At 55.2% G+C, this 17,632-nt stretch overlaps 2 protein-coding genes across 2 annotated transcripts in view; both read right to left on the minus strand.

Annotated features, from left to right (window-relative positions):
* LOC133624871 (leucine-rich repeat-containing protein 14-like) overlaps positions 1-2,764 on the minus strand; it is a 37,671-nt gene extending 34,907 nt beyond the window's left edge. Inside the window, 1 exon segment of the mRNA XM_061989664.1 lies at positions 2,731-2,764. Coding sequence (XP_061845648.1) covers positions 2,731-2,764 — 34 coding nt within the window.
* A 7,495-nt stretch (positions 2,765-10,259) lies between these two features.
* The window catches only part of LOC133624872 (leucine-rich repeat-containing protein 14-like), a 36,201-nt gene continuing 28,828 nt past the window's right edge, over positions 10,260-17,632 (minus strand). The window contains 2 exon segments of the mRNA XM_061989665.1: positions 10,260-10,450; positions 10,452-10,763. Of these exon segments, the coding sequence (XP_061845649.1) occupies positions 10,261-10,450; positions 10,452-10,763 (502 nt within the window). The 3' untranslated portion in view covers position 10,260.

The following is a 17,632-nucleotide window of genomic DNA, read 5'->3' on the forward strand; positions in this document are numbered from 1 at the left end:
GGGGCGCGGGGCATGTGCGGGGACACGGGGGTGGTGAGGGGACACGGGGATGGTGAGCGGAGAAGGGGATGGTGAGGGGACACGGGGATGGTGAGGGGACATGGTATGGGCACAGGGATGGTGTGGAGCACGGTGTGGGCACAGGGATGGTGTGGGACACTGTACATGGACAATGAGGGGACATTGTGTGGGCACAGGGATGGTGTGGGGGCACAGTGTGGGCACAGGGATGGTGAGGGACATGGTGTCGGCACAGGGATGTTATGGGACATGGTGTGGGCACATTGATAGTGAGGGGACACAGTGTGGGCATAGGTAAGGTGGGGGGACACGGTGTGGGCACAGGGACAATGAGGGGACACGGTGTGCGTACAGGGATGGTGAGGGGACATGGTGTCCGGGCACAGGGATGGTGGGGGGCCACAGTGTGGGCACATGGATTGGGAGGGGCACAGTGTGGTTATAGGGATGGTGTGGAACATGGTGTGGGCACAGGGATGGTGTCGGACATGGTGTGGGCACAGGGATGGTGTGGGGGCACAGTGTGGGCACAGGGATGGTGAGGGACATGGTGTCGGCACAGGGATGTTATGGGACATGGTGCGGGCACATTGATAGTGAGGGGACATAGTGTGGGCACAGGGACAATGAGGGGACACGGTGTGGGCACAGGGATGGTGAGGGGACATGGTGTGGGCATAAGGATGATGTGGGACAAGGTGTGGGCACAGCGATGGTGTGGGACATGATGTCGGTACAAGGATGGTGTGGGACACGGTGTGGGCACAGTGACAATGAGGGGACACGCTGTGGGCACAGGGATGGTGTGAGACACAGTGTGGGCACAGGGATGGTGAGGGGCATAGTGTGGGCACAGGAACAATGAGGGTCCCATCCCAGTCTCATCCCACCCCTAGGGTCCCATCCCAGTCCTATCCCATCCCACCCCTGAGGTCCCACCCCTGGGATCCTATCCCATCCCAACCCTAGGGTCCCATCCAGTCCCATCCCATCCCATTCCATCCCACCCCTGGGGACTCATCCCACCCCTGGGGTCCCATTCCATCCCATCCCAAACATTGGGTCCCATCCCAAACCTGGGGTCCCATCCCACCCCAACCCTGGGGTCGCATCCAATCCCACCCCTGGGGTCCCATCCCACCCCTGAGGTCCCATCCCACCCCTGGGGTCCCATCCCACCTCTGAGGTCGCATCCCACCCCTGCGGTCCCCTCCCATCCCACCCGTGGGTTCCCATCCCATCCCACCCCTGGAGTCCCATCCCAGTCCTATCCCATCCCACCCCTGAGGTCCCTCCCCTAAGGTCCCATCCCATCCCACCCCTGCGGTCCCATCCCACCGCTGGGGTCCCATCCCATCCTATCCCACACCTGGGGACCCATCCCAACCCTGGGGTCCAATCCAGTCCCATCCCATCCCACCCCTGGGGTCCTATCCCACCCCTGGGGTCCCATCCCATCCCGTCCCATCCCACCCCTGGGGTCCCATCCCATCCCATCCCATCCCATCCCATCCCATCCCATCCCACACCTGGGGACCCATCCCACCCCTGGGGTCCCAGCCCATCACCCCTTGAGGACTCATCCCACCCCTGGGGTCCCATCCCACCCCTGGGGTCCCATCCCATCCCACCCCTGGGGACCTATCCAACCCTGGGGTCCCATCCAGTCCCATCCCAGCCCTAAGGTCCCATCCCACCCTTGGGGTCCAATCCAGTCCCATCCCACCGCTGGGGTCTTATCCCACCCCTGAAGTCGCATCCCTGGGGTCCCATTCCAACCTCAGGGTCCCATCCCACCCTTGGGGTTCCACCCCTGGGGTCGCATCCCACCCCTGGGGTCCCATCCCAGTCTCATCCCACCCCTGGAGTCCCATCTCAGTCCTGTCCCATCCCACCCCTGAGGTCCCACCCCTAAGGTCCCATCCCAACCCTGGGTTTCCATCCCGTCCCATCCCAACCCTGGAGTCCCATCCCATTCCACCCCTGGGGTCCCAACCCGTCCCATCCAGTCCCATCCCAACCCTGGGGTCCCATCCCAGCCCTAAATTCCCATCCCTGGGGTCCCATCCCAACGTCAGGGTCCCGTCCCACCCCTGGGGTCGTATGCCACCCCTGGGGTCCCATCCCAGTCCTATCCCATCCCACCCCTGAGGTCCCACCCCTGGGGGTCCCATCCCAACCCTGGTGTCCCATCCAGTACCATCCCATCCCATCCCATCCCATCCCTGGGGTCCCATCCCATCGCACCCCTGGAGTCCCATCCCATCCAACCCCTGGGGACTCATCCCACTCCTGGGGTCCCATCCCATCCCACCCTGGGGACTCATCCCACCCCTGGAGTCCCATCTCATCCCATCCCACCCCTGGGGTCCCATCCCATCCCATCCCAACCCTGGGGTCCTATCCAGTTCCATCCAATCCCAACCCTGTGGTCCCGTCCCACCCCTGGGGTCCCGTCCCAGCCCTTGGTGCCGCAGGGTACCGGTGGGGCTGCCGGAGTTGATGATGCACAGCACCCGTGGGCAGCAGTGCCGGCGGCCCTCGGCCAGCGCCCGCCGCAGCTCACTCAGCGCCAGTGCCCAGCACCGTTCCTCGTCCAGGTAGTAGCCGAGCTGCAAGGCCCCCAGCTCAGCGATGGTGGCCGAGTACAGCGGGGGTACTGCAGGATGGGCATCAGCACCGCGTGCGAGAGGGCGCCGAGCCCGTCACCAGCAGCTTCAGGATGGTCTGAGGGCATTGGCATGGCATGATGGAGGGCGACGGGGGGCTGCGGACACGATGAGGGGGGACACGGGGATGGTGAGGGGAGAAGGGGATGGTGAGGGGAGAAGGGGGTGGTGAGGGGCACAGTGTGAGCACAGGGATGGTGATGGTACACGGGGGGGTGAGGGGACATGCGGCTGGTGATAGGACACGGGGGTGGTGAGGGGACACGGGGGTTGTGAGGGGAAAAGGGGATGGTCAGGGGACACGGGGATGGTGAGGGGACAAGTGGGGGTTGAGGGGACATGGGGCTGGTGAGGGGAAAAGGGGGTGGTGAGGGGACAAGGGCATGGTGAGAGGACATGGGGGTGGTGAGGGGAGAAGGGGATAGTGAGGGGAGAAGGGGCTGGTGAGGGGACACGGGGGGATGAGGGGACATTGGGCAGGTGAGGGGACACGGGGGTGGTGAGGGGACAAGGGCGTGGTGAGGGAAGAAAGGGATGATGAGGGGACACGGGGGTGGTGAGGGGAGAAGGGGATGGTGTGGGGACACGGGGGGGGGGTGAGGGGACACAGGGGGTTCAGGGTACAAGGGATTGGTGAGGGGACATTGGGCAGGTGAGGGGACATGGGGGTCGTGAGGGGTCACGGGGCTGGTGAGGGGACACGGGTGGGGTGAGGGGACACGGGGATGGTGAGGGGAGAAGGGAATGGTGAGGGGACATGGGGGGTGGTGAGGGGACACGGGGGGTGGTGAGGGGGAAAAGGGGATGGTGAGGGGACATGGGGGGGTGAGGGGAGAAGGGGGTGGTGAGGGGAGAATGGGATGGTGAGGGTAGATGGGGATGGTAAGCGGAGAAGGGGAGGTTTAGGGGAAAAGGGGGTGGTGAGGGGACATGGGGCAGGTGAGGGGCCACGGGAGTGATGAGGGGACAAGGGGGTGGTGAGGGGAGAACGGTATGGGGAGGGGACAAGGGGATGGTGACGGGTACAGTGTGGGCACAGGGATGGTGAGGGGAGATGGGGATGGTGAGGGGAGATGGGGATGGCGAGGGGACATGGGACTGGTGAGGGGACACAGCGGGTGGTGAGGGGACACGGAGTGGGCACAGGGACGGTGAGGGGACACAGTGTGGGCACAGGAATTGTGGGGGGACACGGTGTGGGCAAAGGGATTGTGAGGGTACACTGTGTGGGCACAAGGATGGTGTGGGACATGGTGTGGGCACCGGGACAATGACGGGACACGGTGTGGGCACAGGGATGGTGAGGGACACAGTGTGGGCACAGCGATGGTGGGGTCTCGGTGTCAGCACAGGGACAATTAGGGGACACGGTGTGGGTATAGGGATGGTGTGGGTCACGGTGTGGGCACAGGGATAGTGAAGGGACATGGTGTGGGCACAGGGAGGGTGAGGAGACATGGTGTCAGCAAAGGGACGGTGTGGGGACACAGTTTGGGCACAGGGATGTTGAGGGAACACAGTGTGGGCACAGGGATGGTGAGGGAACATGGTGTGGCATAATGATGGTGTGGGACTCGCTGTGGGCACAGTGATGGTGAGGGCACGGTGTGGGCACAGGGACAATGAGGGGAAACGGTGTGGGCACAGGGATTGTGTGGGGCACGGTGTGGGCACAGGGATGGTGAGGGGCACAGTGTGGGCACAGGGATGGTGAGGGTACACGAGGGGGGGTGAGGGTACACGAGGGGGGGTGAGGGGACATGGGGGAGGTGAGGGGACAAGAGGGGGGTGAGGCGACACGGGGGGTAGTGAGGGGACACGGGGGTAGTGAGGGGAGAAGGGGGTGGTGAGGGGAGAAGGGGGTGGTGAGGGGACACGGGGATGGTGAGGGGACACGGGGGGGGTGAGGGGAGAAGGGGATGGTGAGGGGAGACGGGGATGGTGAGGGGAGACGGGGAGGGTGAGGGGACAAGGGTATGGTGAGGGGACAAGGGGATGGTGAGGGGCACGGTGTGGGCACAGGGATGGTGAGGGGACACAGGGGTGGTGAGGGGACACGGGGACAGTGAGGGGACACGGGGACGGTGAGGGGACACGGGGACGGTGAGGGGAGAAGGGGCTGGTGAGGGGAGAAGAGGTTGCTGAGGGGGACATGGGGCTGGTGAGCGGACCCGGGGGGATGAGTGGACACGGGGGGGGTGAGCGGACATGGAGGAGGTGAGGGGACACGGGGGGGGGTGAGGGGAGGAAGGGGCTGGTTAGGGGACAAGGGGGTGGTGAGGGGAGAAGGGGATGGTGAGGGGACACGGGGGGTGGTGAGGGGGAGAAGGGGATGGTGAGGGGACACGGGGGTAGTGAGGGGACACGGGGGTGGTCAAGGGAGAAGGGCATGTTGAGGGGACATGGGAATGGTTAGGGGAGACGGGGATGGTGATGGGAGAAGGGGAGGGTGAGGGGACACGGGGGTCGTGAGGGGAGAAGGGGGGTGGTGAGGGGACACGGGGGGGGTGAGGGGACATGGGGATGGTGAGGGGAGAAGGGGATGGTGAGGGGACACAGGGGTGGAGAGGGTACACGGGGATGGTGAGGGGCACAGTGTGGGCACAGGGATCGTTAGGGGACACCGGGATGCTGAGGGGATAAGGGGGATGGTGAGTGGAGAAGGGGAGGGTGAGGGGACAAGGGGGTGGTGAGGGGACATTGGGCAGGTGAGGGGATACGGGGGGTGGTGAGGGGAAAAGGGGATGGTCAGGGGACACGGGGGTGATGAGGGGGACACCTGGGAGAGGAGGGGACACGGGGATGGTGAGGGGACATGGGGATGGTGAGGGGAGAATAGCGTGGTGAGGAGAAAAGGGGTTGGTGAGGGGACATGGGGCTGGTGAGGGGAAACGGAGGTGGTGAGGGGACAAGGGGATGATGAGAGTACATGGGGGTGGTGAGGGGATAAGGGCATGTTGAGGGGACACGGGGGTGGTTAGGGGACACGGGGATGGTGAGGGGAGAAGGGGATGGTGAGGGGAGTGGGCACAGGGATGGTGTGGGACACGGTGTGGGCACAGGAATGGTGAGGGGACATGGTGTGGGGGCACAGGGATGGTGTGGGGAAACTGTGGGTATAGGGATTGTGAGGGGGACATGGTTTGGGCACAGGGATGATGTGGGACATGGTGTGGGCACAAGGATGGTGTGGGACACAGTGTGGGCACAGGGACAATGAGGGGACATGGTGTGGGCACAGGGATGGTGAGGAGACACAGTGTGGGTACAGGTATAGTGTGGGACTTGGTGTGGGGGCACAGGGATGGTGGGGGGACACGGTGTGGGCACAGGGATTGTGAGGGGACACGGTGTGGGCACAGGGATGGTGAGGGCACGGTGTAAGCACAGGGACAATGAGGAGACATGGTGTGAGCACAGGGATGGTGAGGGCACAGTGTGGGCACACGGACAATGAGGGGACACGCTGTGGGCACACGGATGGTGTGGGACACGGTGTGGGCACAGGGATCCTGAGGGGACACAGTGTGAGCACAGGAATGATGGGGGGACACGGTGTGGGCACAGGGCTTGTGTGGGACACGATGTGGGCACAGGGACAATGAGGGGACACGGTGTGGGCAGAAGGATGGTGAGGGGATATGGTGTGGGGGCACAGGGATGGTGGGGGGACACAGTGTGGGCACAGGGATGGTGAGGGGACATGGTGTGGGCATAGGGATTGTGTGGGACACGGAGTGGGCACAGGGATGGTGTGGGACATGGTGTGGGTACAGGGATGGTGAGGGGACATGGTGTGGGGGCACAGGGATGGTGGGGGGCTACAGTGGGGGCACAGGGATGGTGTGGGACATGGTGTGGGCACAGTGACAATGAGGGGACATGGTCTGGGAATAGGGATGGTGTGGGACACGGAGTGGGCACAGGGATGATGAGGGGACACGCTGTAGGCGTAAGGATGTTGTGGGACACCGTGTGGGCACAGGGATGGTGTGGGACACAGTGTGGGCACGGGGACAATCAGGGGACATGATGTGGGCACAGGGGTGGTGGGGGGACACGGTGTGGTCATAGGGATAGTGGGGGACACGGTGTGGGCACAGGGATGTTGAGGGGACATGGTGTGTGGGCACAGGGATGGTGAGGGTACACAGTGTGGGCAGAGGGATGCTCGGGGGACACGGTGTGGGCACAGGGATGGTTTGGGACACAGTGTGGGCACAGGGACAATCAGGGGACATGGTGTGGGCACAGGGATGGTGGGGGGACACGGTGTGGGCACAGGGATGGTGAGGGCACGGTGTCGGCACAGGGACAATGAGGGGACACAGTGTGGGCACAGGGACGGTGGGGGGACACGGTGTGGGCACAGGGACAATGAGGGGCCAGAGCTGCGGGTGGCACCGGGACAGGAGGTGGTGGTGACTATCGTACCTTTTCCCTCTTTGTCTCCCTCTCATTCTTTTCTTTGCTTCTCCCACTTTCTATTGTTGATTGTTGTGGGGAAAATAAAGTAATTCAGCACTCAACTCCCCAACCAACTTGTCAGGAGCTTACAGTAAACAATTTGCTTTGTGACCAGAGACATTTTTGAGAAGGGATTCTCGCAGGTCCTAATTCTGTTCTGTCATTCTATCCTATTTGGGACATAGCTCCACTGCAATACAGGTGGTACAGACTAAAAGCACGGAAACTAAAGCATGTTACGCAGGGAGAGTTGAAAAGAATTACTGAAACTATAGACAAGGGTGCGAAGTGTTGCAATAGACAAATCTCTCCCCGTGTCCCGTCCCCCCCCCCCCCCCTCGTCCCCCAAACCTCCCTCAGCCCCTTCAAATCGCTTTCCCATTAAGGAACACCCCCCTTTCTCCGGTGTTAATTAGGGGAGGGTTAATTAACGAGGGTGTGAGGTTAATTAACGTTGCCTTCCTCACTCACCTGGAGCTGAACCCCGGCAGCCTCTATGGGAGGGTTCATTATGGAGAATTGGGGGTTAGTTAGGAGGGTTGGGGTTAATTAGGAGGGTGGGAGTTAATTAGGAGGTTTAGGGGTTAATTAGTGGGGTTACTTAGGGTCCATCCTGGCAGGTATCACCTTCCTCTTCCTCACTCCCTTAGCAGTGGTTCTTCTGAGCAGCTTTAATCATGAGAGGACTGAGGGTTGGAGGTTAATTAGGAGGGTTGGAGGTTAAATTAGGAGGGTTGGGGTTAATTAAGAGCACTGGGGGTTAATTGTGGGAAGGGGTTATCCCAGCAGACGTTGCCTTTCTCATCTTCTTCTTCCTCACCCTCCCTTAGAATCGCAGTGGTTGTTTTGAGGGGGTTAACCATGGGGGGACTGGGGGTTAGTTAGGGGCGTTGGAGGTTAATTAGGGGGATTGGAGGTTAATTAGGAGCACAGGGAGTTAATTCAGGGAAGGGGTTAATGATGGTTTATCCCAGCAGACGTTGCCTTCCTCCTCCTCATTTTCTTCTTCCTCACCCTCCCTTAGAACCGCAGTTGTTCCAAGGGGGTTAATCATGGGGACACTGGGGGTTAGTTAGGGGGGGCTGGAGGTTAATTAGGAGGGTTAGGTTAATTAGGAGCACACAGAGTTAATTGTGGGAAGGGGTTAATGATGGTTTATCCCAGCAGACGTTGCCTTCCTCCTCCTCTTCTTCCTCACCCTCCCTTCGCAGCCCCGCAGCGGCCGTTCCCAGCGGGCTAACCACGAGCGGCGATGCGGCTTAATTAAAAGGGGGGGCTGTTAATTAAGGAGAGGCGCGGGTTAATGAGGGTCCATCCCGGCAGACGTGACCTTCCTCACGTTCTTCTTCACGCGGCTGGAGCGGAACCGCAGCGGCCGCTACGAGCGCGAATTCCCGTTCGTGTCCCGCTGCGGCGCGGAGCGCAACTTCCTGCGCTGCGAGCACAGACCCATCGTCTTCACCCGCCTCCTGCCCCCGGCCGCCTCCTCCTCAGCCTCCTCCTGCTCCCGCCGCGCCGTGCTGTCGTTCTGCGGCGGCGGGGAGCGGCTGGCCGTGCCGCTCCGGCCCGAGGCGCTGGTGATGCTGCCGGAGAACGGGCGCTTGTACCACCCGGCGCCGGGCCGGGCGGGGGGCGCGGGGCCGGTGCGCTTGGCGCTGGCTCTGGAGTGAGGGTCCGGCTTGGAGTACGAGCAGGGGCCGGAGCAGCCCCCGACTCACTTTTGGTGGGAGGGGAAGAGGTATCGGCTCACGGGGGAGCTGGTGCAGCTGCTGCGGGGAGGGGAAGGGGCGGGGGAGGCGGAGAGCGGCGGAGCCGCGGGGCGGGGGTGAGGCTTGGATGGGGTGGGAAGGGGCATTGCATGGCCCCGGGCGAGGAGGAGGAGGAGGAGGCAGAGCTGGTGCTCAGCCACACCGTGTGGCTGATGCTATGGTGAGGTGAGCGTTGCTGGTGCCAGGGATGTGGGTGTTGTGTGTGGGTCCCCCCACTGTGATATTAAAGGTCTCTGGCAATTGAAATGAGCCTAGAGGTGATGGGTGCCACTGCAGCAGTGTGGGTGCAGCTGTGGAGAGGTTGGTGCTGCTATGGTGAGGTTGGTGCAGCTGTGGTGGGTGACACGGTGCTACTGCCACAGTGTGGGTGTCCCCACGGGTGCTGCCACGGTGACAGTGTTGCTGCCACACTGTGGGTGCCACTGTGGTGATGTTGGCTGGTGTGTAGAGGGAAGGGAAGTTCTTCAGAGGGATGTGGCCATGGGCTGAGGTTGCCCGAGGGCAAGGAGCCAGCAGCGTGCCCAAGGGGGCAAGAAGGCCAGTGGCAGCCTGGCTGGGCTGAGCAGTGGGGTGGCAGCAGCCCCAGGGCAGGGATTGTCCCCTGTGCTGGGCCCTGGGGAGGCTGTAGCTCCAGGGCTGTGCTCAGTGCTGGGCCCCTCACTCACTGCCACAGGGACACTGAGGGGCTGCAGGGAGAGGAGAAGATGCACTGGGAAGCTCTGGGCTAAATGAGGGTACCTGAGGCAAAGGTTCAGTCTGCAGAGAAGGAGGCTCAGAGGAGACCTGATCACTCTGACTCCCTGGCTGTGGCTGAGAGGGTCGGTCTCTGCTGCCAAGTTAAAAGCTACAGGCCAAGAGGAAAGGGGCTCAGGGTGCCCCAGGGGAGGTTGAGGCTGGAGCTGAGGCAGAACTGTTTCCCTGAGAGGGGTGTCAGCCCCTGTGCCAGGCTGCCCAGCCCTGGAGGGGTCCCAGAGCCGTGGGGCTGAGGTGCTTGAGGGCCGTGGCTCAGTGGTGCCTGTGGCACTGTGGGGTCAGGGTTGGACTCCAGCAGCTCAAAGGGCTTTTCCATCTGTAATGATTCTCTGGTCAGTGCCCTGTGTGCCAGAACAGCAGCCAGCTCTCTCCTTGGTCCATTAAAAGCAGAAGAGCTCCATCCCCTCCGCTGAGCTCTGCCACTTCCTCCTGCCAAGCATCCCAGGAGGACTTGGGTTAATCAGGCAAGGTGGGGTTGGCTTTAATGAACTCACCATAACCGAGTGGCACAGCCCAGAGCCCGGCACAGCGCCCCGAGGTGAAGCTTCCCTGGGGGGGGGGGCGGGGGGGGGGCGGGGATGCTACAAGCTGAAGTAGTCGATGGCTCCGTAGCGCTGGAGGCTGGTCGCCCACACGGCGTCTGCTCTACCCGCGCTCGCCAGCAGCCGGCACAGCTCCGCCGGGAAACCCTCCTCCCCCTGCGTGGGGGTGTGGTGGCCGGAGCCCCGCGGCGGCTGCGAGTAGCCCACGAGGCGCAGGTCGGGCAGGGCCGCGCAGCGCCGCCGCGCTCAGGGGGGTGCCGAGGAGACCGAGGCGGCGGCAGCGGCGCAGCGCCGGCAGCAGCAGCTCCAGCTCCGCGTCCCCCAGCTGACACTCCAGCAGCTCCAGCTGCAGCAGCGAGCACGAAGCGGCTTCCAGCAGCGTCCGCAAGGGTTGCAGGAGGCTGGGGGACGTGAGGTTGTGGCCGCTCAGGTCCAGTTGGAGCAGGGAGGGCGCGTGGAGGCTCGAGGACAGGAAGATGAGGTCGGAGGGGAGCAGGCAGCAGAAGGCCAGCGCCAGACTCTCCAGGGGAGTCTGCAGCTCGCTGGGAGGACAGGGTGGGGTGGCAGAGTGAGTGGGGAACCCCCAAAGCACCCCCAAACCACCACGAGGCTCCCCCACCTCCAAATCCCCTGAGGCCCTCCCCAAACTGTTAGCATTACTGTATATGGAAAGTTAGAAGTAGTTAGGCTAAGGTCTGTATCGAGGCCTAGTGAGCAGTGTGGGATGTTGATGTAACCTAGCAGTCTAGGGAACTAGTGGGGCATGCTGAGCTTGTGCATTCTTGCTTAAACAAAGCAAAGAGATTAGTGAAGAATACTGAAGGCTGAATCTTGTTTTTCTCAAAGAAATCGTTATCTCGAATGTTTACCTGTTTGTTATCTATGGAAATTTCTGGTTGAGGATTCAGATAAGCATAGTCTCAAGTAACTACATGAAAGAGCACAACATAATCCTAAAGTCTAAGAAAACTGGTAAACATCACGGGGACCTGATGAAGTAATCATTTGTGGAAAGTATATAAACTCTGTGAAATTTTCTGTTAGTGGGGGCTCTGACTTTGGACACTAGTCCTCAGGTCCCTAGGGCCCTCAATAAAGCACCGCATAAAACGACCTCGGTTGTTTTGTGTTTTCCTTCGGGAACGGGCAGCAGTTTTCTGGCGACCGCGGCAGGACTCCGAGGGTGGCTGGGGCGGTTCGCGTGCTGATTTACTCCACGCCGGCACCGAGAGTTTCTCGGGGAGTCATCGGTTCGTGCCCGACCCCCGCACCTGGCGGACGACTGCTATAAGGTAAGCCCATAGGTGCTTTATTTTCTGGTATGGGTGCCTGCTCATAAGACGAGGCAGCGATCCTCGCTGAGTTGGGCTAAGACGTCTTGGTGGATGCCTAGGCGCCGGCTGTAAGACGCGGCGAAAGCTGCGCAGGTCCGGCACTTGCCCCTCGCGGCGTCGAGAAGTGGCAAGTTGGTTTGGTACTGGTTATTGGTTTTGTGGTTTTTGTTTGTATCGTTACAGTGTCTGTGTTTGCTGTTATTTTGTCTGCTGTTATTTTGTTTCGTGAATACTTGAAATGATGCCACTTAAAACTTTTAAGCCGTTAGTTCAGTCTAATAGTAAAATCCCAGGAAACACCCCATTAGGATGTTTGCTGGGAAGATGGAGGAGTGCTGGATTTTATCAGGATTTGAATAAGGGTAAAACGATAAACTATTGTAATCATTGGTGGCCTTTATATGAGTCAGAAGGGGGACCAGCGTGGCCCCTAAACGGTACCGTCTATCTGGGTATTATATCGCCTTTGATGCAGTATTTACGGGACAATGAGAAATGGGATGAGATCCCGTATTTGGATTTGTTTTATTATTTAGGGCGAAAACTGGATTGGCAGAAGGAATGTGGTATTTTAGTTTTGGAAACAAAGGAATTAGGGTGTAGTGAATGTAAGAAGAGATCGATGTGTGTTAAGTGTTTAGCTGCCTCCTCTGGTCCAGAGGAAGATTTATCGTTATTAGTTGCTCATAGTGGACAGGGTCCCTCTGCTCCACCCTATGTTCCGCCTCAGATGGAACAGGATAGTGAGGACGATGATAATGAGGAGGAAGAAGAGGATGAAGATGAGGACACCAGGAACTTGGATAAAATGTTAGAAGTTGCGTGGAAGGTTTATAATAGTAGGGGAAAAAGAATCAGCTAAGCGGCAACAAGCAGGTATACTGGCTGCAATTCAACAATCAGGAGGACAAAGGGGCCGAGGTCCTGGTAGGGGAGGCTCTGCCCAAGGAAGAGGTGGTTATGGTCAGGGAAGAGGGGGATTTCGAATGGGAAACATTAATCAAGGAAAGTTAGGTTTTAATCAGTGTGCTTTTTGTCGACAGATAGGACATTGGAAAAATGAATGTCCTGTGAAAAATGGAATGGGGGGTGGCGCCGGGACAATGGGTAGTTATCCTATGCCTCAGGCAGATGTCGCCTAAGCCCTGGTTTTGGGGAATTACCAAAATCAGAGCTGACTAGAGCAAGGGTTAAAGGTAAGGTTAGAAATAAATGGTAAAGAACAGGAATTCACAGTTGATACAGGAGCTACTTATTCAGTTCTCAACAAAAGACTGGGAACAATAAGTGATACCACCGTACAGGTGGTAGGGGCTATGGGTCAGCTGGAAGAAAGACCATTTTTACAGCCTCTAAATTTGAAATTTGGGGGAAAGGAATTGGATCATCAATTTTTTTTTATATGCCCAATTGTCCCAAGCCCCTGTTTGGAAGGGATTTATTGTCTTTGTTAAACGTGAAAATAATATTTGAAAATGGGAGAGTAAAATTGGAGATTCCAAATGAAGAAATTGGGAAAATTTTTGTAATAAAGGAAATAGAACCTACTCCCATTCCAGAAGAAATAGATCAGGCAGTTGTACCCTGGGTATGGGAAACAGGGACCCCAGGAAAGTCAAAAGCTGCCCAGCCTGTTGTTGTAGAACAGGAGAAAAAAAAAGAAAAAAAAAAAAAAAGCCCAGCCGGTTAGGGTTAGACAATTAAGTTGGAGGCTAGGAAAGGAGTGGCTCCACTGATAACCCAATTTGTGATTCAAGGAATTTTACAGGAATGTGAATCTGAGTATAACACTCCTATTTTTCCTGTAAGTAAGCCTAATGGTAAATATAGGCTAGTGCAAGATTTAAGGGCCATAAATGAAATTGTAAAGGACATTCACCCAGTGGTTGCTAACCCTTATACTCTGTTAACATCTGTGTCGGAAAGATTTAAATGGTTTACAGTAATTGATTTAAAAGATGCCTTCTTCTGCATCCCGCTGGCATTACCAAGTAGGAAGTATTTTGCATTTGAATGGGAAGATCCAAATTCGGGAAGGAAGAAACAACTGACATGGACACGGCTTCCACATGGTTTCAAAAACAGCCCCACTATTTTCGGAAATCAATTAGCCAAAGAGTTGGAGGAATGGAAGACTGAACAGGTAAGAGAATCTCCATTCTCTTATGTGATTTTGCAGTATGTGGATGATATTCTGTTGGCAACTGAGGAAAAGGAAGTTTGCCTGAAGCTTACAATTGCCTTACTGAATATGCTGGGACAAGCAGGATATCGAGTATCTAAGGAAAATGGAGGTCTCTGTGCCCCATATGGTCTTGGCTGTCCTGGAACAAAAGGGGGGTCAGTGGTTATCATCCAGCAGAATGTTACAATATCAAGCTATATTAAGAGAACAAGATGATGTGGAATTTAAGATAACTAACCATATCAACCCAGCAGAATTTCTTCACAGCAAACAGGAAGAAGGGGAGCTGGTTCATGATTGTGTAGAAACAATTGAACAGGTGTATGCGAGCCGAGCAGACCTAAAGGACACACCGTTAGAAGATTCAGATTGGGATCTCTTTACCGATGGATCCAGCTTTGTGGAAAATGGAACCAGGTATGCGGGATATGCGGTGGTCACAGCTGCACAAGTGATTGAAGCAAAGGCTTTAGCCCCTGGGACATCTGCTCAAAAGGCAGAGATAATTGGACTTACCAGGGCATTAATTTTGAGTACTGGAAAAAAGGTAAATGTATGGACTGACTCGAAATATGCCTTTGGAGTTGTACATGTTCATGGTGCCTTGTGGAAGGAACGGGGACTGTTAAACTCACAAGGGACTATGATAAAACATAGATCGGAAGTTCTCGCCCTGTTGGATGCGGTACATAAACCAGAAAAGGTAGCAGTAATGCACATCAGGGGACATCGTAAAGAAGAAGGAAAGATATATCGAGGGAATGAACTAGCAGACATCACTGCTAAAGAAGCTGCTCGACAGGTTTGGACTCAGATGGCTTTAATACCAACCAAGGTGAGCCCTGTTTCTTGTTATATGATTCGGGGACCAAGCTATTCTGCTGATGATGAGAAATTGGCGACATATCTAAAGGCCCAGAAGAATGCAATTGGATGGTATGTAACGACAATGGGACAAGTGATGGTGCCCAAAAATGTTATGAAGTCCATATTAGAGACTGAACACAATAAATGCCATTGGGGAGCAGAGGTGTTGGTAAAATTTTTGAAAAAGGAAATAATTTCCAACCAAATGTTAACGCTGGCGAAAAGGGTGAATGCCATGTGCCCAGTTTGTTTTATTTAAAAGAAAAAAAAAAAAAAATCCTATTGTAAGGAAACAGGTGCAGTTGGGAAAATTACAAATAGGACCAGAGCCTGGAGATTATTGGCAAGTCGACTTTTCAGAACTTCCAAGGGCTCAGGGACTTAAATACCTGTTGGTGTATGTGTGCACCTTTTCGGGGTGGCCAGAAGCCTTCCCTTGTAGAACAAACCAAGCAAAGGAAGTGGTAAAAACTTTGTTGAAAGAAATAATACCTAGATTTGGAGTACCACTGGGATTATCATCAGATAGAGGCCCACATTTTGTGGCAGGGATAGTTCAGGAGGTGGCTAGGACGTTAGACATTACCTGGAATTTACACACTCCATGGAGACCCCAGTCTAGTGGTCAAGTAGAAAGGATGAATCAAACATTGAAAAATCAGATCAAAAAGATATGTCAGGAAGCCAAACTTCAGTGGCCCCAAGCTTTGCCGTTAGTGTTACTTAGGATTAGGATAAAACCTAGGGAAAGGATAGGAGTAGGTGCGTACGAGATACTGTACGGCAAGCCTTATCATGCCACCGTGTTAAAAGGAGACCCGCATGTATTGGGAGACCAGGTGATTTTAACTATGTTATGTTGCTCAATAGAGTTCTCAACGCCTTACGGGGTGCCCTTCAATGGAATCGGCCGCTCCTGTTGGAAAATCCAGTGCATGATATTCAACCGGGAGATCAGCTCTATGTGAAGAATTGGTTCACAGACTCACTGAGAGAGACATGGGACGGTCCCCATCAAGTGATCTTGACAACTTTCACAGCCATAAAGGTAGTGGGAATCGACGCTTGGATCCACTACACTCGAGTCAAGAAGGTTCCAACCGAATGGGAAACCCAAGTGGTATCCCCCACTCGAATGATATTTCGAGCCAAACAGCATTCTTAACTGTTGTACTGTTGATATTATTGAAAATGGTATCGGTCAATGGATTTGTATTTGTCACTGTTACAGAGCCTGTGGTTACTGTTATGGAAGGGATGGATGTCAATTTAACCTGTGACATTGCTGATGACCAAGGAGCTGGAGCCGAGGAAATAATTGCAATTTGGAAACAAGGACAAACCAGATTGACTGCAAGTATTGTTACTGTTTGGAATAAGGATACCCAAAAAAGGAAGTGTTACCTTGCAATTTACTAATTTAATGTTAGGAGAAGCAGGAGTATACATGTGTTTGGTGTTAATTCGGGAAAATTTTGATTATAAGCGAATAGATTTGAGAGTAGTACCTTGGTCCCCGATTCAGGAGGGAGTAGAACTAATACCAAAAATAGCTTTAATGGATATGTGGGATGGCCCACCCTTGAGGATAAACTGCACTTTTACTTCACAAAGAGAATGTGAAGCCCTGGTTCAAGTTAAAGGGTGGAAAATGGGACCTCAAGGATTGTGGGACAGGATCGAGGAAGGAATCAGTTGGTGGAATGTGGGGAACAGAGGGATAGGATGGCTGAATTATACTCAACCTCTGTTGGGTAAGATGGATGGACAATATCTATGTGTAGTTGTATGTGGACCCTACTCTAATTATGGAAAAAGAAATGTGCAGGGCCGACCTCATTTGAATCAAGGAATTAGGGCCACACAAGGGGTGTATCAGGCCAATGAAGGGAAAATAGTTATTTTAACATGTAAAGTGAATCCCAGAATGAGTTTTTCAGATTTTGGGTGGTGGTTTGGAGATAGCAGTATACAGCCTGGAAGGAAATATCGGATAGAGAAGAGGTTAGGCAGCACCATAGTATTAATAATAAATGATGTACAGTCAGATGATGAAGGGATGTATTGGTGTTGGATAGCCAAAGATGCGTGGTGGGCCCACTCTAGGATGTTAGTATCATTAATTAGAGGCAAATATAGCCGAAGGAGAATACGGGATCTAGGAAATGGGACAATAAACTTCCATCGAGATGAAGGACGGGAAAACTTAGTGGTTGGGTTGATTAGAGATTTTGGAATGATTCAGAATGTATCTAAGATTACAGCATGTTTGCCACTACCTCAGGCTGCAGGTGAACCTATACCCTGGGGAATTATTCCAATAACAACCATGCCAGAAACCTCTGTTAATTTTACTTGGAACTGCAGGCAAGTATCAATAAAGTATGAAGAGTGGATAAATGGGTGTTTAATAAAGGGGGATTTAACGGAAAAAGAGTGTAGATCATTGCCAGAGTATTATAGATGGGTTAGAACAGGTCCTTATGGGAGAGGTGGCAATATTAAAGGTCGCTGTACAGTAGATAGTACTCTTCCAATAATTGGATATTGGTGTAGTAGCACAAAAATAAAAGTTGAAAAGATTAGGAATGAAGAGATCTTCCAGAATGTTACACAACAACAAACTTTGGAAGATGAATGGGACACAGTATGGGGACCTGGTTTGTTGGAATCATATAGTTACCTAGGTCCAGTACAATGGTGTATACAATGGACAGGGGAGAAAGATCAGACTCACGATAGTGTGATGGCTACATACACTTCCGTGAGACCATCCAGAGATCAGAAAGAAATATGGAACTGTACGAAAGTTTTTACTTGTGACTCTCCAGAGAGTCAGATAGGTTTAGTCCCTGTTAGAGTTCTGCTGAAATGGGGGTGTGAATGTCGGGGATACAATCATACGATTAAAGACTAAATAAAGGGAGATGTACATGAGAAAGGGATGTATGGAAAAAGGGTCATCAGTTGCAAATCCACTACAATCAGAAGTCCAGGAAACTTAGTTTGGGTTATGGGTCATGGG

Source organism: Colius striatus, chromosome 2 (assembly GCF_028858725.1).
Source record: "Colius striatus isolate bColStr4 chromosome 2, bColStr4.1.hap1, whole genome shotgun sequence".
NCBI lineage: Eukaryota > Metazoa > Chordata > Aves > Coliiformes > Coliidae > Colius > Colius striatus.